Source organism: Schistocerca serialis, chromosome 3 (genome assembly GCF_023864345.2).
Source record: "Schistocerca serialis cubense isolate TAMUIC-IGC-003099 chromosome 3, iqSchSeri2.2, whole genome shotgun sequence".
Classification (NCBI taxonomy): Eukaryota; Metazoa; Arthropoda; class Insecta; order Orthoptera; family Acrididae; genus Schistocerca; species Schistocerca serialis.
The window spans coordinates 699,689,081-699,711,602 of NC_064640.1; the positions used below are offsets into that span (position 1 = coordinate 699,689,081).

Genomic DNA, 22,522 nt, shown 5'->3' on the forward strand with positions numbered 1-22,522 from the left:
CAGAACCAAAAACTAGCAACTTCTCAACTCATGGTTGCCCTTAATATATTACAATGGAATTCTAGGTTAGCAATTTCGAACAGGGAAGTACTGGAAAAAGAAGTAGATAAACAAAATATCTCCATGGTGGCTCTATCTGAAACATGGTTCAAACCACAAACGCCAGTTAATTTCAAAAGATATAATTTAGTAAGGTCAGACAGACCAGACGGTAAAGGAGGAGTGGTATTATTAATTAAGAACACCATTAGTTATAACGTGATACACTTAAACTTTCAAGAAGAAGGTACAGAAATACAAACATTTGGTGGTTCTTCTGTATTGTGTCCATATATAAATGCTGTCAATGATCCAGAAGGTTGTCGCCTCTTCAACTGAGGAACTAGATTCGGTCTTTTTGAATGATGGCTCCCCAAGAATGTTACCTTCCCCTTGTAGACGACCATCTGCAGTGGACATGAGTCTTATGTCGCCAGACTTCCACAAAATTTCTAAGTGAGAGACCTTGAGGTATTCAATGGGATCAGACCATTACCCCATTAAAGTAGTACTGGTCTTCGACATACATTTGAGGAAGATATGTCACTCAGCAGTCATGAAGGCCATCAAGTTCTCGATAACCCAGAATTGCAAAAGGATCGTAATTATCTCTGACCCAAAAAGCATTCTTAGTGCAACAGCGAATTGGAAACAGGGATAAGCACAGTAGTAAGCTCGTAATAGGCATAGCCCATGACGTAACAAGTATATTTTTCTCCTGTTGATTACAGCTCATAAGTGTATTTTATACAGTGAATCTGTGGACCAGGTGGCGAAGGACACTGCAATCTCTGGAACCTTCTTAAATATTCAGTTACCTTATTCGGACCTTCTGTATCACATAAAAATGAAAATGCGAAAAAATGTAAATATTAAAATGGATACAACCCAACTTACCAAGATTATCTTGGTTTCCCAATACGTCTGTACACAGAAGAACGATCTCTGTAATTACAAGAATGAGGTTCAGTCATGGAAGCTTACCTGATCATTTATTCCGCCTTCATTTTAGGACTTTGGACACCTGTGATTGCAACGTCTCAAATATGGGGGACGTTAATCATCTGATTTTTGCTTTCCTAAAATATGGTCGACATAGAGAAAAATTCCTCTCTGGGCTGGGACAACTTAAGATTCCATTCCTTTCAGTTATTGATACCGTACCAATAAGCAAAAATCGTACGGTGCTTTCGCAAGATTCATTTTAAGGAGTGGTATAAAAAGTTGACCAACGGTATATATATACAGTGTAATGACCACTTTTCCTGCAGAATCAATAGTAAGTGAAGTTTATTTTTTAAAGTGTCTGTGTTTACTAAAATGCTGTATGGAAGATGGCTTGTATCATAGTTATTGCACCTGTCCATGGCTAAGGAGTGTTATACTGCTGAAAGCAAATATAATAAAATAGTGCAGAGATTCATATATACATATATATTTGTACATGAATAAGTCTTTCACATAGCACTGTTGAAAGTTACTAAGACTACACATGGTAGGGGATATTTTAAATTGTCTTTCTCTGAGACCAAGACTGCAGTTAATAATTTATGTGATTCTTTTGGAACAGACAGTTGATTTGTGCACTGTAACATATAATCTAGCAATTAATTTTGAAGGAACTTCCTAAAAATGTAAATAGTGACGATGTGAAAAAGATGTAGTACATTAAATACATTTTCTTCTAGGTATCTCCTGTGACGCTGGTTACTATTTTGACTTGGGGGATTTAAAATGCCGTATGTGTAGACCTGGTACCTTTTCCCTTGGTGGTGGTGTGCTCTTTGACCAATGGAATGAACTTCCTGTGGGTTTCTTTACACAAGTTGAGTCATTTAGATCTTCATTCACTTCAAATGGCAGATATAATGTTGAAGTTAACTGCAGCAGGTAAGTTATAATTGCTTCTTACGTTACAGTTAAGTTTTAACTTTTGTTTATTATGGACTCATTTTTCTAACAGTAAAATGTCATTCATCCACATGTCACAGCCCCCAACTCTGAAGTGCTTTCTTCCTGTGACATTCTATCTATCAAGTACAAGGTGCTCTCACATCCCTAATGTTATTCAGTCTGTATATTGAGTAGACTCTAAGGTGTAATTCTGTCAGAGATGGCAAAGGACTTGGAAAATCCATTGAATGAAATGGATAGTGTCTTGAGAAGAGGTAATACAATGTACATCAGCAAAAGTAAAACAGGGGCAATTGAGTCTAGTTGAATGAAGTCAGGTAAACTTTAGGAAATTAGATTGGTAAATTAAACAGTAAAAATAATAGACAAGTTTTGTTATTTGACCAACAAAATGATTGACAATAGCAGAAGTAAATGAGATATAAGATGCAGAGTGACAATGTTTTGTGAAGAAGAGAAATATTTTAAAATCAAATATAAATTTGAGTGTTAGGAAGTTTTTTCTAATAAAAAGGTTCCGTTTGAGGGCATTGCTGCACCGTATATGCAACATAACAGCTCTTTGATTCAGATACTTAAGCACTAAAGTGCAGGCAAGGGATTAGTGTGGCATTTGTCTCTTTCGAACGTGCATGCAGTAAATGCTGAAACGTGGATTGTGGTGACGTTATTACGTATTATGTCCAAACAGGACAAACATGCTGTCATTTTTTCTTGTTTGCTGAAGGACAAACACTGCCAGACACCTATCAGAGAATGAAGAATGTGTACAGGGCAGCACGTATGTCAATAACCACCATTGTGGAATTATGTGCCAAGTTCTACAGTAAAGAAAGCTCCTGCTTCATAATAATAATAATAATAGTAATTTTATTGTCATTCAGTCTTTACAGCAATAGACAATGTCAGGCATATAATAACTGTTAACTCAAAGAAAATAAGAGGCATGTTATTAATACTACAAAATTATATTACATTTGAAATAATAATTTATGTCATAGAATGGGTGAGCAACTAGCCATTCGCATAGTCTTTGTTTGAATGCTTGTTCAGGTAGTTCCTGTACATATTGTGAAAGTTTAATAAATAATTTGTGCCACATCAGTTCATATCTGTTAAGTGACTTTGACAGTCTGTGGTAAGGAGTATAAATGCATCTGCTCCTTCTTGTGTTGTAGAAATGTATATTTTCTCTATGTTTTGCTTCCAGTAACTCTTTTTTGTGAGGAGTAAAACATAATAAATATATAGGTTTATTACAGTCATGAATTTTTGTTCACAGAACAATTGTTTGCAGTGTGCTTTATATGGAGAACCAGTAATTATCCTAATGGTTGTCTTTTTTAGTATTAGGATGTCACACACTGAACTCGAGTTCCCCCATACAATAATATCATATGTTAGGATACTGTGTAAAAATGCAAAATATGATATTCTAACTTAGTTTTGAGGTACACAGTCCATAAGTCGCCATAGCAAATACATCACTCTAGACAATTTACCAATAATATATTGTACATGTGGAACCCAGGAAAATTTTTCATCTATATATACCCCTAAAAACTTAACACAACTAGGATCATCTGATGGAGGCTTGTCTTTTAGACTAAAAACCATCTGCTGCATTTTGTTATCATTCAGTAGGAAGCCATTTGCTTTAAACCAATAGGATGCTTGACCCATTGTCTCTGCAACACAAGCTTTAAGGCTATTGAAATCATTACTACAATGGAGGAAAGTTGTATCATCTGCATATAGTACTGTCATGGACTCGATGAATGATGGCGAGTCATTAATCATTATTAGGAACATAAAAAGCCACAGTACAGGTCCCTGTGGTGCAACTATTTTAGCTAATTCAATACTGGACTTTTCTTTACCTACACAAACAGCTTGCTTGCGACCCTGTAGGTATGATTTTAATAGTTTAAGGCCATTACCTCAAATGCCATACTACTCCATTTTTTAGGAGTATTTTGTGCTCTACACAGTCAGAAACCTTACTTATATCACAAAAGGTGACTTGAGCAAATCCTTTCTGCTCAAACACTTGATTTATGTGTTTGACTTACTTAGTGTATAGTATTAACAGTTGACAAGTTTTTCCTAAAACCATACTGTGATTCGCTAATTATTCCTGCATTTTCAAAGTACATGGATAACTGTTGGTATATTACACATTCAGAGAGAGCTGGGACTATGGAAATTGGTCTGTAACTTGAAGGTGAGTCAACATCTCCTTTTTTATATATCGGGACTATCCCACACACTTCTAGCTCATCAGGAAAATATCCCTCATATATACAATTATTTATGCAGGATGTTAAAGGATACGTAATGCAATCCATTACTTTTTCTAGAATGTTACAAGAAATGTCATATATGTCTACAGTCTTAGATGATTTCAGTTGTTTAACTATTTTTAGGGTGAGACTAGGTGGGACCTCAGAGAAGGTAAACATACTTATATTTACTATTGGTTTAAAGACTTTTTTGGAAGAATCTCAGATGAGCTAATGACAGGTTTGGTGATAGCATTTCTTACTTCTTGTACTAATTTAATGAAGAAATCATTGAATTTTTGAGGACATATACAGATTTTTTTATTTCTTTCATCTTTAGTAACACTATTTATTAGTTTCCATGCAGCTTTGTATTTATTTGTGGAATTCTCAATACTGCTGAAGTTGTGTGCTTTTTTGGCTTCCACGATGGCTTTTTTTGTACTTATTCCTACACTGAATATAAGCTGATCTGGCATGGTCAGTTTTCAGATTTTTATGTATACTGTGCAACTACATAACTTGGTTTTTCAGAAGTGTTAGTTGTGCAGTATACCATGGGTTTTGTTTGTTTATGCCCTTGGCTTTGGAGCTCGTGTCAATTATTTTGCATTTCTTTATCAGAATGCTGTCATAAAATTGTACCAAAAATGCTTTGAAAAACCTTTCAAATACTAGTTTTGTTGACATATCTTTACATAGACTATAATTTATGTCACCAGACCATTGGCCAAACCAGTTTTACAAAACCTGTGAATTTTATCATTTGTGACCGATCTAGTGATTACCATTTTTGGGATAGGCTTATCAATGTTACTCTTATCAGCACAGAACCTACATATGTAATTTAATGATACAGAATCATGATCTGAGAATGGGAATACTGTCACATCACATGATTCTTCTGTAGTATTGAAACTGACAAAGATATTGTCAAGACATGCTTCATCTTTTGTGGGTCTATTATTGATAAAGTGCAGATTGTCCTGTCTTAGGAGATTTTGAGCTCAGTGACACTGTGTTTGGCTGTTGTTACATCAAAATCTGCATTCAAATCTCCGCCTATTACAATGTCATAACGTAACCATTTTGTCTTTCTAAACACATCTAACAGCATGTCCAGTTTTTCTAATGTTCTCCTTAGATGATCTGTATAAGGCTATAATCACTAACTTAAAATTGTCACTAACTATACCAGTGGCTTCAAAATTCTGTTCATCACACAAATACTTTAGATCCAACCTATTGATGGAGTGACTGAGTGACTGGTTAGTATGCAATGCCACACCACCTCTTTTATGCATTTTTCTACAGCAACCATTTGCTATTTTATACTTATCAAATTTGATAGCTGTAAGTTCACTCTCTGTTGCCCAGTATTCACTCAGACAAAAAATATCAAATTTGTTCTCTAGTCCAAAATTATTTACAATAAATTCTTTGTCTTCTACTCCTTGAAAGTTCAGGTAGCAAATTTTAAGATCAGAATTGTTATTGTCTTTAAAATGAACAGTTTGGTTAGGCACTATAATATCTTTTACACTACCTATTATATGGGCTTCTTCATCTTGCTGTGTTCCACTAAAAATCACATATACGGAGAGGGGACAATGTTTTCCACTTACCCACAACACTTTATATTTCTTCTTCTGCTGTAGTTCTCTTCCCTTCTTTTGGCAGGGATGTCGTTATTGTTGCTGGTGTAACTTCTGCTGCGGTTTGTGGAGGTGCTTCTAGAGCTGATACATTTTCTACTACTGTTTCTGATGATGCCAATGGCAACAACGATGGTTCCCATTCTGATGCTGATGTAGGCATAATTTCCTCTAGAGATGCAGCCAGAGATGTTTCTTCCTCATGTGCTGTTGGTTCATTCTCCATTTGTTTTGTCATTGAACCTATTGCAGGTAGTGCAGGTTTTTTGTGCATGTCTACCCCTACCACTTTTATTGCTTGGGGAATTTCTTTGGCCAGCAATTTCTTGCCTACCGGTAGCTGATTTCTATGCAGTCCATGTCTTGTAAAATGCTCTCCGACAGAGCTGGTTGCCTCAGTGAAGACTGTGTGCACAAAAGTGCTGCAGACCTTTCTGAGTTTTCGGTTTGTTGCAATGATTTCACTATTTACACATGAGTTTTCAATTAAGTCATGTCGGTGAGGAATGCTTACAACAAATACATTCGCTTATGACATTTTTTCTGGTGATTCTTTTAGTGCTTTTAGAGCAAGGCTACTCTCATTTTTATACACATCATTGTCTCCTCGGATTACGACACAGTTCACACCACCTTTTACTGCAGTTTCACAATTTTTCAGAACTTCTCATAAAGGAGCTCCAGGTTTTCTAATTCCAGTGGCTTTATAGTCTGACTGGATATCGGACATGATTCTATCTAGTCCCTTACCATGACTCGTTGATAGAACGTAAATTTCTTCGTTTTCCTTCACTGTTTGTTTTTCTGTCTTCCATTCCTTCTTGTCACGTTTTGTGTTAACACCATGTTTATGTTTAACAGAACATAGCGGTAGCGAGTTGCCACAAGCACTTTGTTGGTCAATAGACGTGTATGAGCAGTTTCCTGCAGCACTGAGATTTTTTTCGTAGCTTTTGACTGTCTGAATTTAACGCCCCGTATCTGTTCATTAGTGTAATATGATAAACGTTCGTATTTAACATAGGGAGGGAGCATTTCTTAGGCGTAATAAACACATATTCCCATGTGTTGTATGTCAACATACTGAATCAAACTTTTCAGCATTTCAGCATATTGTCTGGTTTTAGTTAAGTCGTTTCGGAGTTCTTTCCTCACACTTACTTCGAGTCTTGCATTACACGTTTCTGAGGCACCTTCAGGACCGTTGCCCTCAGTTCCGCAATCACACGAATATTTACTAAAGGCTGGTCCACACGCAACGATCTGTCTGCGCAAATGTCTGCGCACATCACATGTGCGCTGACAGATCGTTGCGTGTGGACAGAAGATTTGCACCAACCTGAGGTGTGTGCAAACCTGGAAGTTGGAGTTGGAGGTTTGAGCGAAACCTCTCAAATCTGTGGGTTCAAACCACATCTGCGCAGACAAGTTGGATCGTGTGGACAGGAGATCGCCGCAAATCTGGCGCGAAACAGCTGTTTTCTCAGTCTAGTGTTTGTATTTGTGCGCACAGAGCATTAAAATGGCTGATACTCGTCAATGTTCTCGAGAGTTTGTAAGTGAATTCATTGAAATATACAGAAACTACCCATGTTTGTGGAAGATTAAAAGTAAAGAATATAGTGACCGAGACAAAAAGACAGCAGCATACAACGCTCTAATTGAAAAACTGCGGGCAGTTGACGCCTTGGCAAGCAGAGAAACGGTAATAAAAAATAATTTCGTTGCGAACTGGCGAAATTATTTGCGGATGGATGTCGAAACTTATAATTATCTCTTAAAGCTTGTAACCCCTCATATTATGAGAAAAAATACTTGTATGAGAAGGGCAATTTCTCCTCATGAATGGCTGGCGGTAACATTAAGATTCCTAGCAACAGGAAGGAGCTACAAGGATTTGGAATTTTCATCTGCAATGTGGAAACAAGCATTGAGTGAAATAATACCCAACAGATGTGAAGCTATTTACGCTTTCCTGAAGGATGAGTTCATGAAGGCAAGTCAAGTAAATTAAGACTGTCAGCGAATTGTTTACCTAAAAGAGTTATCCAAAGTTCAGAAATCTAGAAGATCTGGTGTAGGAGTAGATCAAGTATACCAGCCAACATTATGGTATTTTGATCTGCTTGTCTTTCTTAGTGATCAAGAAACGCCAAGACCAAGCAGGAGTACAACTGAAGATGAAATTGGAGTGCCAATGTGCGAGGAAATGGAACACGAGGTAACGTAAATCAAAACTGGTTCGCCCTGCAACTCTCGCAGTAAATTTACGTAAGAAAACTACTTTCACCTTAGCAGCCACTGTCTACACCATTTTGACCGCTTTCTCTGTTTCCTGCGGTTGGTCTGAATGTTTTTTGCAACACAAGTTGCGACCACAGACCACAACAGAACTTCCTCCATTTCTATATTTCAAAATAACTGAATTAAATTTTGACGTTTACGGGGAGCGTAGTCGCTTGCCACTGATATTTCATTTCTACACCGACAGATGACGGGCGAGTAGTAGATTGGGGTTTGTGTCGTGTGAACACACCACATTTGCAGCGATCTTTTGCATGTACAGACATCTGCGCCGATGTCTGCGCAGACAGATCGTGGCGTGTGGACCGGGCTTAAGATTTGCGCCCATGAAGCAACATGAATGATATCATTTAATTGTCTCTACATCTTCTGACACCTTTTATCATTTTTTTCACATAGTAGACTATTTACTGATGGTAATTTACTGATATTTACCAAGTGATTTACCAGTACGTCCATATGCGCCGCCATCTTGGACATAACCAATCTAATGCACGTCCCCATATTGCAAATGTCGTAATGCAGAAGTTACACCAACTCAAGTGGAAGACACTCAAGCGCCAACCCTATAGTCCTGATCCTTCCCCAGGCAATTATCACGCCTTCAGTGCCTTAAAAAAGGTCTTGAAGTGTTGACAATTCCTGTCAGATGAGGATGTGCATCACCCAGTTACTGACTTCTTCATGCAGCAGGTCATGGTGTTTTTCCAAATGGGTATCTTCAACCTGATACATCAGTTGGATAGTTGCCTCAGTGCTCATGTTGACTTTGCCTGATTGGCATACTGACTCTGGACTGTATGGCCTTCAAATGGAAACTGTTTGATTGCCCCTTGAATGTAGCCTGTGTAGGTAAGATAGTTTCTGTGTTATGTTGCAGCATGTGGGTGTAGAGAGATGTAACAGGAGGAGGATTTGGCATCTAAAGCTTTGTTTTTTATCTCAGAAAACTCGTGCAATCCTTCCACAAATAACACACAAAAGTTTGAAAATTCATACAACTTTCTTATGGAATTCTTTACAAACAGTTACATTCATCTTCTTAACATTGCCATAAATTATGTCTGTCATGTAGATAAAAACAAATCTGTCTTTTGCAACTAAATGATTATTTTATGCTGATGGATAGAAATAAAATAAATATATAGTTGCAAAAGATGGATTTGTTCTTACAACATGGTGAACACAATTGAAGTAGCAGCGGAGGGAGAGTGGCTGCAAATATTAACAATATCATCATATATAGTCTCCATACACCTGCTTACAAAGAATTAAAACATATTTTTGCTGAATTAGGCGCTAAATGCGTGCTGTACAGCACAGGAATTGGTGGCTATTTTTGTTGTAACAAATTTTCTGTTTTTGGGTACCGGGCTAAAATGTAAGTATAATTTGGTCTGAGAATTCCACACACTAAGACCATGACTCTCTGTGACAAGATACAGCAAATAAAACTAAAGGGCAAGTGATGTATTTTTCATATTGTTTAATTATTGCTAATTGTATGTTTATTATACGATCATGAAAAGTAGTTGAAGAATGACCTTTTTTACAGGTTTGGATGGCAACCAAAAGGTGAATTTATTGCTTCACTTGGAGGGCCATGTGCAGCTACTCTAACCTACACAGTTCACCTTGTGAAACCAGGAAACATGACATATATCTACCAATACTCTGATAAAGATGTGATATTTGATTTTGAGGTAAATAACTTTCAACTTAAAGCTGTATCATGAACCACAATATTTGCATGAAAAAATTATCCACAGATGAAGACAACTGTAGAACTCGAGCTTAAAAAAGTTAACAGAAAATATTCATCGGAACAGTTTCGAAGCTAGGAAACCACAACCATCTAGAATTGTGCCTCTGGTAGATGAAGCAAATGGTTGAAAATGCACATGTAATACATAGAATATACAGTCGAATGGCTGCACAGAAGAGTTATGATTGAAATAAATATATACTTATACAAGTTTTACGTTCTTTGATATATGCTACTTATTCACTGTAATGGCAGTCTAAAACTGAAACTGATCGTAATAAAGTACACAACTGTGCAGTTTCGTATCATTAGTTATTTCATCCATAAGCTATTATGAACCTATGTGACAAATTAGCCACAACTATGGTTCTGTCTGTCTGCAGCAGCAATATTTCAGCAAATCTACCTACAAAATTCTCACTTTCCATTTCATTTTGGTGGGAATGCAAGACATCACATCTGTATTTTAAAAACTCAGAAAGTTTAAATGAGAGGTAAAATCAGAATATCTGATGTTTGATCCAGAAGCTTAATGATTTAGGGAAAAAATTAACGACTTGTTTCAATGATTTTAAGTAAGTTATGAATGTTTTCTTAACTTTGACCGCTTTGCTGCTGCCCTTAAGAAAGCACAAAATCACGTTTTTGCAGAACTCAATAAATCACAAAAAACCTACACTAAGCAAATTCACTTCAGTCTAACTTCATACCTCATGAAAGCGAAGGAAATGTTATTAGATTACAATTCTGGTGTTGACTACCCAGTAAACAATGATTTTCCACCAGCATTCCATCTTTAATGCTTCATAGAAAAAATTATGTTTGATATAATGATAGCTGTGGAAGGATTTGAAGAACTGGAACTGGAAAAAATTTTAAAAGTTAATATCTATCTGTTCTACAGTATATATTCACTGGTTTCTCGGCTTCAGCAAGTAAAAAACGAATGATAGAACGTTGTTAACATTTCAAGCGGGAATGTATTTTTGAGGTTATAAACAAAACAATCTTGGTACATCAGCTGATCAGGGCTCATCCCAATGATGCCAATTTACAGCCATAAAAGTACCAAACTTGCCCTACTAATGGTTTTTTTCCCAGACCAATTTGTCTCTTTAATTATTGAATGACCCTCGTAGTCACCTCAGACTTTTTGCAGGTAATGGAGTTGTGTATAATGAAGTAAATGAATTACTATCTGAAAGAATCTGCATAAATATTCAGTCAGATGATAAGATTTCAAAGTGGTGCAAAGACTGATAACTTGCTTTCAATGTTCAGAAATGTAAAATTGTGCATTTCACAAAATGAAAAAAAGTAGTATCCTATGACTATTATATCAATGAGTCACTTCTGGAATTGGCAAACTCATACAAATACGTAGGTGTAACACTTTGTATTGATGTGAAATGGAGTGATCACATGAGCTCCATTGTGGGTAAAGCAGGTGGTAGACTTTGGTTTATTGGTAGAACACTGGAGAAGTGGTCAGTCTACAAAGGAGATTGCTTGTAAGTCACTCACACGACCAGTTCTAGAATATTGCTCAAGTGTATGGAGCCCCTACCAAATAGGTCTAGCAGGAGATATGGAACAAATACAGAGAAGGGCTGCATGATTGGTCACAGGTTTGTTTGATCCATGGAGGAGTGTCACTCCATGAAGGAACTGAAGTGAAAAGCTCATGAAGACAGACATAAACTATGCCAAGAAAGTTTATTAACAGTGTTTCAAGAACCAGCTTTAAATGGTGACTCTATAATATACTAGAATCCCCTATGTATCACTCACTTAGGGATCATGAGGCTAAAACTAGAATAATTATTGCAAGCACAGAGGCATTCACACAATCATTCTTCCCATGCTTCATATGCAAATGGAACTGGAAGGAACCCTAATAAGTGGTACAATGGGATGAACCCTCTGCTGTGCACCTCATGGTGGTTTTGCAGGATACAGATGTAGATGTAGATACACACAAACACAAACTACACTCCTACAGTAGTAAGAGTAGCTACAGCACCTATCCAATGTTCAGTGCAACCGTTGTATGATAGGTGTTGTTGTTACTCATTCTATTGTTTGAAAAAAACACAAAACTATTCGGTATATTATTGAAATGTTTTCTATTTAGAACAGTAGTTCATTTCAAGTAACAGTTATTCAGTGCAAAAGGAATGATTGTTTAACTAAGCATCTTTGCACTGTTGTGAGTGCAAAAGTTGAAAATCAGTAGAAGTGTGGTTATGATTCTGAGACTTAAGTAATTTATTAAATGTATAACGTGGCATGTCTGTTAACTTTTTACTTATTCATAAATCTTAATAGTAACTAAAATAAAGGGTAGCAATACAAATAAACAGTATTTTTATTTTAATTCATCCCATGTAGGCACAAAATGACCAGTGCCAATCAGTTGGTGACTCCAAAGAGTATCGATGGCCATCGTCCACAAGAGAAGGGGAATGGAAACAGCAAACTATCCAATTAAAAACTGGACAAAATGTCCTGCAGTGGAAAACCATTGGAATGGACATCCATCATGGGAAACCGGTATTGATTAAATCGATCGAAATCAGTGGTCAGTATGAAGCATTACTGATTTATTAATGCTTGAAATATCAGTAATACACTACTAGTATAACTTCCACAATTTCTGAATTCTCTTGTATTATTGTGAGTGCATCATGAATTGATTTTCACAGAACCTGACAATTTGATTTTATATGATGATAATACTATATATTCTAGTATTTCAACAACTTTAATATTTGCACATTCAGCTTACTGAAAACAGATAACCTAAGACAATAACTACAAACAGACATTACATTAGTATAAGCAGCAAAGTAAGAAAGACGACAAGATCTTGATATTTTGGAATCAAGGTATTAGTATTTGACAAGTAAACATATGAAAAAGACATGAATACAAATAAAATGTGATAAAGGGAATGTGTACCATTCATAACTTTAGATTAACACATGGTTGGCTTACTTGTGAGACACAAAGATGTGCCAGACCCAGATGTAATCTGTTTGCTGAATTATTAACCATTTGTCTCATATTCTGCCATCCTTAATTTTGGTTTTAGAGGGTTTTTTCATGTGTGTGTAACTAAATGTGCAGCTGATTCTTCATCTTCACATCCAGAATTCAACACACCACCAACTAAAATACAAACACATCCAGAACAAAGTTTTCACAGTCTACACACAGATTGCATGCAGTGTTTCTTCCATTAGGGTAAATAACCACTGGCGGTATGGGGAGACAGTGAGAAGGACATTCTGACACAGAATTAAAGTAAAATTATGGTCAAATCTTTGGTGGGTATTAGCACAGTATTTGTGGATCCTGAAACAGACAGAATGAACAAGGAAAAAAAAACTTAGGATTAAAGTGGAAAGACAAAACTTGCAGAGCAAGAAGATGCAAATAAAGAGAATGTAACAGACAAGATTGAAACAACAGAGTAATTAATTTTGTTTTTATGTTACTGACTGATAAAAGATAAGCAGGTACATAGTTAGCCAAGATAAAAGAAATACTTACTTGGTGGTGTAGCTAGTATGTTCCTAAGGGTATTTCACCAATTAAATCAATTAAATTGTAAGAAATAAAAGAATGAAAACAATTAAAATAATTTGAATTGTTTCATAAATACACTGTTTTGATTTACAGGAGTTGCGTTTACATCATCATGCACACCATGCCGTGCAGGGACATACAGCCCAAGTGGTGCTCGTTCCTGTCTTGAATGTCCTGAAAATCACTACTCTACAAGTGAAGCAAGTACTTGCACACCATGTAATAACATAACTGAATATGCACCCAGAATGTCCTCTTCATGCCTTCGAAGGCAGCCATGTACACATAAAGATTATTATGAAACAAGGACTCCTTGTGATGCAAATAATCAGGTATGTGTAAAGTCTCTTTTGAAAAATTATCAAAATAGTTGAGAAATCTATTCCTTGTTATACAGTGATTAAAACATCTTTTAGAATGAAAGCTGGGCATGAAGGAAAGTTATGCACCTAGAAATCAATCATATTTATTGAAATGAGTGGAAGTTGTGCACTCATTACAAGCAATACAAAACATGATGCTCATACATAATTGTTTATAATGTTGTGTTTATAAATTGAGACTACTTCTCACTTCCATAGACCATGTTATATCAACAAGATGCATTCCACTCACACTAAGTAATGCCAGATGTGGGGTCACCAATTACACAAGACCCAGGTTGTAGTGATTATTTAAATTTTTGATAGAGCAGTGCCTTGCTGTTACTGAAATATATTTCCTGTGGTTGTGAGGAAGGACAACTACTCACGTTTAATGAAGTGATTAGTGGTGTATGGGCATGTTTTAAGTAAGGATGACAGACTCAGCTTTCAACCCATACTCTTCCTCAAAACAAGAAGATTATAAACACGTGCATTCACTCACTTGTGCACACAGTTCTGATACATTTCATGTCTGAGTCACTGCTGTAAAAGACAACAGTTGAGAAAACTGTATTGTCTTATATGATTATTTTAATCATATGCCTACACTTATAGCCTTTATTTACTTAGACAATCATTATAATCAGATCTGTACACATATTTGAGTTTGCAGCATTATGTTTTAGTATGAGTATCTTTAAGGATCCAGGAGAGTGGCATGTTTCACATCCTTTTTACATGTTCTTGTAACTGAATTCTGTATACATATGCATTACATTCTGAGTAGAGCCAACTTCAAGGGCTTGTGTAGGGAAAGAGTAAACTTGATTTTTAGATGCGTTGTACAATCTGAAATCACTAAAATGATGGGCATATTTAATGTAACAAATCATAGCAGTGTAACTGATTTGATGAGTGTAAAAACAACACTTCATCCCTGAATGTTACTGCAGCTATCCCTTGACAGGCAGCAATCCAATGAATGAATATAGACCAAAGGTGACTCATGAATGAGTGATGTTTTGGATAGCAATCTTCTTTTCTGTTTGAACAACAGAAAATACAGGATGGAGTGTAACAATATTATGAGAAGGAAAGTTGCTACTCGCCATATGGCGGGGATGCTGAGTCACGGATAGGCACCACAAAAAGACTCTCAAAATTAAAGCTTTCACCCATTAAGGCTGTTATCAACACTTTTTCTGTTTGTTAATATCCGTTAGCTGTTAAACTAACACAAATGTCTATTAACCAGTTATGGTAAAGCATTATTAATTTAGCAGCTGTGATGTTAATAACAGTAGAAATTATTGAAACTTCCTGTCAGATTAATCTGCCAGGAAGTTTCATATCAGCGAGAGCTTCTGTAAAGTTTGGAAGGTAGGAGACGAGATACTAGCAGAAGTAAAGCTGTGAGGACGGGACGGAAGTCGTGCTTGGGTAGCTCAGTTGGTAGAGCACTTGCCCGTGAAAGGCAAAGGTCCAGAGCTCGAGTCTCGGTCCGGCACACAGTTTTAATCTGCCAGGAAGTTTCATATCAGCGCACACTCCACTGCAGAGTGAAAATCTCATTCTGGAGTTGAAATTATTGTTGTAGTCTTCAGTCTGAAGACTGGTTTGAAGCTCTCCACACAAGTGTATCCTGTCATCTCTGCATAAATAATATAACCTCATCAATTTGATCCAGCCTACAGTAGTCACGCATTGGTATCCCTGAACAACACTTACTTCCCTCACTTCCCTGCATAAGCAAATTGATAATTTCGCAATGCCTCAAGATAGGTCCTATCAACCAATCACTTCTTTTAGTCAAGCTGTGTCATAAATTTCTTCTTTCCCCACTTTGATTCAGTCCCTCTTCATTAATCTTTAGCATTCTTCTGTAGCATCACATTTCAAAACCTTCTCTACATCTACATCTACATCTACATGATGACTCTGCAATTCACATTTAAGTGCTTGGCAGAGGGTTCATCGAGCCACCATCATACTGTCTCTCTACCATTTCACTCCCGAACAACGCACGGGAAAAACGAACACCTAAACCTTTCTGTGCGAGCTCTGATTTCTCTTATTTTATTTTGATGATTATTCCTACCTATGAAGGTTGGACTCAACAAAATATTTTCGCATTCGGAAGAGAAAGCTGGTGACTGAATAGATCTCGCCGCGACGAAAAACCTCTTTGTTTTAACGACTTCCATCCCAACTCGCGTATCATATCTGCCACACTCTCTCACCTATTACGTGATAATACAAAACGAGATGCCCTTTTTTGCACTCTTTCGATGTCCTCCGTCAATCCCACCTGGTAAGGATCCCACACCGCGCAGCAATATTCTAACAGAGGACGAACGATTGTAGTGTAAGCTGTCTCTTTAGTGGACTTGTTGCATCTTCTAAGAGTCCTGCCAATGAAGCGCAACCTTTGGCTCGCCTTCCTCACATTATTATCTATGTGGTCTTTCCAATTGAAGTTGTTCGCAATTTTAACACCCAGGTACTTAGTTGAATTGACAGCCTTGAGAATTGTACTATTTATCGAGTAATCGAATTCGAACGGATTTCTTTAGGAACTCATGTGGATCACCTCACACTTTTCGTTATTTAGCGTCAAATGCCATCTGCCACACCATACAGCAATCTTTCCTAAATCGCTTTGCAACTGATACTGGTCTTCGGATGACCTTAATAGACAGTAAATTACAGCATCATCTGCGAACAACCTAAGAGAACTGCTGAGATTGTCACACAGGTCATTTGTACAGATCAGGAACAGCAGAGGTCCCAGGACGCTTCCCTGGGGAACACCTGATATCACTTCAGTTTTACTCGATGATTTGCCGTCTATTACTACGACCTGCGACCTTCCTGACAGGAAATCACGAATCCAGTCGCACAACTGAGACGATACCCCATAGGCCCGCAGCTTGATTAGATGTCGCTTGTGAGGAATGGTGTCAAAAGCTTTCCGGAAATCTAGAAATACGGAATCAACTTGAGATCCCCTGTCGATAGTGGCCATTACTTCGTGCGAATAAAGAGCTAACTGCGTTGCACAAGAACGATGTTTCCTGAAACCATGCTGATTACGTATCAATAGATCGTTCCCTTCGAGGTGATTCATAATGTTTGAATAAAGTGTATGCTCCAAAACCCTACTGCAAACCGACGTCAATAGTATAGGTCTGTAGTTTGATGGATTACTCCTACTACCCTTCTTAAACACTGGTGCGACCTGCGCAATTTTCCAGTCTGTAGGTACAGATCTATCGATGAGCGAGCGGTTGTATATGATTGCTAAGTAGGGAGCTATTGTATCAGCATAATCTCAAAGGAACCTAATCGGTATACAATCTGGACCTGAAGACTTGCCCATATCAAGCAATCCGAGTTGCTTCGCAACCCCTAAGGTATCTACTTCTAAGAATCTCATGCTAGCAGCTGTTCGTGTTTCAAATTCTGGAATATTCCATTCGTCTTCCCTGGTGAAGGAATTTCGGAAAACTGCGTTCAATAACTCCGGTTTAGCGGCACAGTCGTCGGTAACAGTACCATCGGCACTGCGCAGCGAAGGTATTGACTGCGTCTTGCCGCTTGTGTACTTTACATACGACCAGAATTTCTTCGGATTTTCTACCAAATTTCGAGACAATTTTTCATTGTGGACCCTATTAAAGGCATCTCGCATTGAAGTCCATACCAAATTTCGCGCTTCTGTAAATTTTAGCCAATCTTCGGGATTTCCCGTTCTTCTGAACTTCACATGCTTTTTCCGTTGCCTCTTCAACAGCGTTCGGACCTGTTTTGTGTATCATGGGGGATCAGTTCCATCTCTCACCAATTTATGAGGTATGAATCTCTCAGTTGCTGTTGCTACTATGTCTTTGAATTTGAGCCACATATCGTCCACATTTGCATAGTCAGTTTGGAAGGAATGGAGATTGTTTATTAGGAAGGCTTCTAGTGACACTTTATCCGCTTTTTTAAATAAAATTATTTTGCGTTTGTTTCTGGTGAATTTGGAAGAAACGGTATTGAGCCTAGCTACAACGACCTTGTGATCACTAATTCTCTTTTTGTCTGCAGGGTTTATTATTCTTGTTTCACTTGTAGACAAGAATGCACTCCAGAATATACTTTCAAAAAGGCTTTCTAATGCTTTAATTTAAGTTTGCTATTTACAAATTTCTCTTTTTCAGAAATACTTTTCTTGCTATTGGCAGTGTGCATTTTACATCATCTCTACCTCAACTATTGTCAAATGTTTTGCTGCCCACTTTAAGTGTCTCACAACATTGTCTCATTTAATTTGAATACATTCTTGTTTTACTTTTGTTGATATTCCTCTTGTATGGTAACTTATTTTCAAGGCATCACCCATTTTATTCAACTAATCTTAAAATTTCATACAGAATTACAGTGTCATTGGCAAGCCTTTAATGTTTAACTTTCTTAACTCTGAATTTTAATTCTCTAGCCAAATTTCTCTTTGGTTTCCTTTACAGCTTCATCAATAAGCAGACTGAATAATGTCAAGGATAGGGTTCAAATCTGTCTCATTCCTTTCTCAACTACAGCTTCTCTTACATGTCCTTTGACTCTTAAAACTGAAGTCTGCTACATGTAAAAGTTGTAGGTGACCTTTTGCTCCCTGTATTTTAACCCTGCCATATTCATGATTTAAGAGACTGTGTTTCAGTCAACATTATCAAACCCTTTCTTTAAATCTACAAATGCTATTGATATTCATACACTTGATTCTCTTTTCTCCAAAACTCTCTTTAATTTTCCTGTAGGTGGTATCTACTTTTCCATAGTCATGCATTCTTCTACAGCTTTGCAGTTCTTCTTTAGGCAGTTTGCACATTCTGTCAATCTCATTTATTTTGCATGTTTCATTTAAATTTTATTCTTTTATCAACTGAACTCAATATCTCATGTGATATCCAAAGGATAGTTACTGTATCTTGTCTTTTTGATCATCTGTCAATGCTATGCATTCATATTCCATTGAATTCCATTCCTCTCTTTCAGTCAACTATCATCTAAACCTTTGAAATCCTCAACAACCAATGCTTTTTTCAGTTTATCAAGGTTCCATCTCATTAACTTCCTACCTTTCTACAATTTCTTCAGTTCTAATTTGCAGCACCTAAACAATAAATTATAGTTAGAGTCCACATCTGCCCTGGGTTTATTCTGCAGTTTAAATTCTGGTTTTGAAATCTCTACAGTACCATGTTATAACCTATTTAAAACTTGATGTCTCCAGATCTCTTCCCTTATAAAAACTTCTTTTATGATTCTTAAACTTGGTGTTAGCAATGACTGAATTGTGCTCTGTGCAAAATTCGACCAGGCAAGTTGCCCTTCTATTTCTTTCACCCAGTCCGTATTCTCCTACTATTTTTTGTGCCTGCTGCATAATGGATATAGTTAGGTGCCATACACAATGTTTAGGATTATTAATCTTATTACATTAATGTATCAATGACACATTTTGTGCCACTATTGCTCATCATCGATTACATTATTTTTGCTAGAAATACTGTTAATTGGATTACTGCTAATTTCTTTACTAGCTGTGTATAATTATTTGTATACCTTGATGCCAGATACTAGTGGCTCAAAACACATTACTAATAAATAGTGACCGATAAATGCGAATTCTACCTCAAAATGCGAAATTTCTTAATAGACGCTGTTTCATAGTGAATTGTATCCAGATGGACTATTTATCATAAATAGCCTGAAATAGCTTTATTTTCTGCGTTCAATATCGAAAATGTAAGCAGTTAAAAGGCGAAGTCCAATTTGGAGTGATAATGTGCACGAGAATCTACTTGCAAAAAAAGAGTGTACGAACGTAATCATGTATCAATACACCATGCCAGTTGTGGACGGCTGAATGGTCTAAGACACATGTCGCGTAATGCAACGTAGTATTCAGCCATGGGACCCAGCTATTTATGGGAAAGAAACGAGTACGTTTGTTTGTTAGCTAAAGCTCAAAAGATAGTATAATGCGGACAGTTTTAATGTGGCAAATTATGAGGCGGATGTTTTGAAAGTAGTTGTACCAAATACCCTTAGAGGTCGGGCCTGAAAAACGTCGTTAACAATACTCTGTTAACTTCAACAGGCAATTACGTGGTAGACGTCCGCGAACGCTTTGTAGACCTACTGTGAGTTGCTTGTTGTTTTATTTTCCTGTTTTGAAATAAGTGAAGCGACTAATCCTGGTCCATCATGGATTCGACTACAACCCTTACAACACCAGAAGAGATCGGCGATCCCTATGACAATGCGACAATTCTGCTGTAGATTGGTCCCAAGCGAAATGGAGGCGGGTTTTGTTTGCCTTCACAACCCCTTCCCCCGTGGCTGTCAAAATTATGGTCTGTTTACGCTCGCAGCCATCTGCGACTATAGCCTAAAGCGCTCGTCCTTTGCACTATAGCGATTAGGAAACAAAATCTGTAATGTTTTTCGACGGGGCTGAAATTCTTCCCCTAACGTTAAAATCTAGTTGGTGTAAGTTCGATTCTTCTTCTACGCGAAGTGCCTTGTCAGTTCTGTCTGTAGCGCTGTTATTCGGGTAGCATTCATCTCACGCTAGGTGGGTCATAGGTCTATGAATGCCCACAAAAGGTCGAAATTTGCTATCAGCAGATTTTTTAATCTTCAAATTGGGCAGGAAAAGACAAATTATGTTCAGAAACACCTTATATCGGAGACGCTTTCTCTTAACTGGCGGGAAAACGCTGCTGCTTTGCAACTATGTATATGTGAGCTTTAAGTAAACATGAAGTGTCCAGCATCGTTGTAAGAAATGAGCTATCCACAAATAAAGAACAACAGAACACTCATTTTTGGAAGTTGAAATACAGCCAAACGAAGAAAAAGTTGCTGAAATTTTTGCAAAAGCAAACATTCCAGTCAAAAAGTTCCTTATCAGCACTTTTTTAAACATTCAGTTTCAAAGAATTAATAATTTTTTTGTCGTCACTCATTAGCGTGAGAACCTTATAAATTTGTGCGTCTGCTCATTTACAAACAAAGAAAATAGATGCGATTTTCGACAATAATAGATTCAAATTTTACAAAATATAGATGTGAATTTTGCCAAAAAGAGATGCTACAGTTTCCCGTCCCTACTTGTAATAAATTAATATAATAAGATTAATAATCTTAAAGATTGTGACTGATTATGGTGGATACATATATCCTATATTACAACACACTCATGGAAAACTAACTGGCAATATGGCAATGATTATTCCTTTCTTTTCCAACTACTGAATTCCAGTTTTTCATCACAAATAAATTTTATCTCCGCTAACGATCTGAATAATTTCTTTCATCTCAACGTACACCATTTCAACCTCTTGATCTGTAAAGCTACTCATTTCATAATAACTCATCTGGCTGGTAGTTCTGTTCTTTCTTCTACCACGCTTTATTATTCCTAAAATATCTGACTTCAGCCTATCGGTTTCTCGTTTCAAACTCTCTAATGTATTCATCTGATTAAGAGATCTAACAATTCATCCTCTATCCAATAGAATGCCAGATTTTTTTTCTGGTAGCATCATCATCCTGAGTGATCCTCGCCTGGAGATCCAAATGGAGGACGATTTTATGTCTGGAATATGTTACCCAAGTGGGTGCCATCATCAATAATCCATACAGACGAGATGCTTGTTCTCAGGAAATATAATGGCTGTTGTTTCCCCTTGCTTTCATTCATTTGCAATACCAACGTAGCAAGACCATAGTGTTAACGTAACAAGGCCAAACCAGTCAGTGATCAAGACTAGTGTCCCTGCAACTATCAAAAATTGTGGTGCCCCACTTCTCGAACTGTATGTTAGACACACCACTTTGCCAATACCCCTCTGATGATGTTGCATCCACAGTACATGCAAGCCACCCTATCATCAAAAGGTACACAGTTCATGGAGGAAGCAGGAGAAATATCTTTTTGCTACTTTAAGTTTCAGCTCACAGTCATGGGCGCAGTGTTCATTATCATCATTCTCACTATAGTTCAGAGATCTCAAATTATCTAGTAAGGCAGTTTGCACCACTTTTAGTGGAAAGAAGTTTCTGTCACTTTAAGAATATTTTCCACATATACTATCAGGTGGAGAGCATTGTAGTTGCTTAATATTATTTGTTTCTTTCTCTATTTATTATAATAAAGTTTTCACTTTGTCTAGTGAGTCTGTTTATACATTGTTTCCCATACTAGATACATTATATGAGATGCCATCTTCTAGACTATTTAAGGTTGCTATAAATAGGTCTCATCCCTATGTAGGTATAATTACAGTGATTTAGAAAGGCTTTTATCCAAATGGGATGGAAGTTGGTACATGTGATGTAGATCTTCAGACAAACGAATAATTACATTAGCAGGATAACTGGAATAATTGGATGATATATTGTAGAGAAAAAGCTTCACACATTGAACAAGTCAGTAACACACTGGTACACCTGTGGCCTTTAGGCAAGGAGTTATTTGGCATGGCACTGATTGATAGGGTTGTTGGATGTCCTCTTGAGGAATATCATGCCAGATTATGCACAACTTATTATGCA

General features: G+C 37.0%; 1 protein-coding gene across 1 annotated transcript in view; it reads left to right on the plus strand.

The window, feature by feature from the left end:
• LOC126470569 (endosome/lysosome-associated apoptosis and autophagy regulator family member 2-like) overlaps window positions 1-22,522 on the plus strand; it is a 221,996-nt gene that overhangs the window by 105,904 nt on the left and 93,570 nt on the right. The window contains exons 3-6 of the mRNA XM_050098515.1: window positions 1,728-1,929; window positions 9,750-9,897; window positions 12,351-12,540; window positions 13,644-13,882. Of these exons, the coding sequence (XP_049954472.1) occupies window positions 1,728-1,929; window positions 9,750-9,897; window positions 12,351-12,540; window positions 13,644-13,882 (779 nt within the window). The remainder of the gene's footprint in view (window positions 1-1,727; window positions 1,930-9,749; window positions 9,898-12,350; window positions 12,541-13,643; window positions 13,883-22,522) is intronic.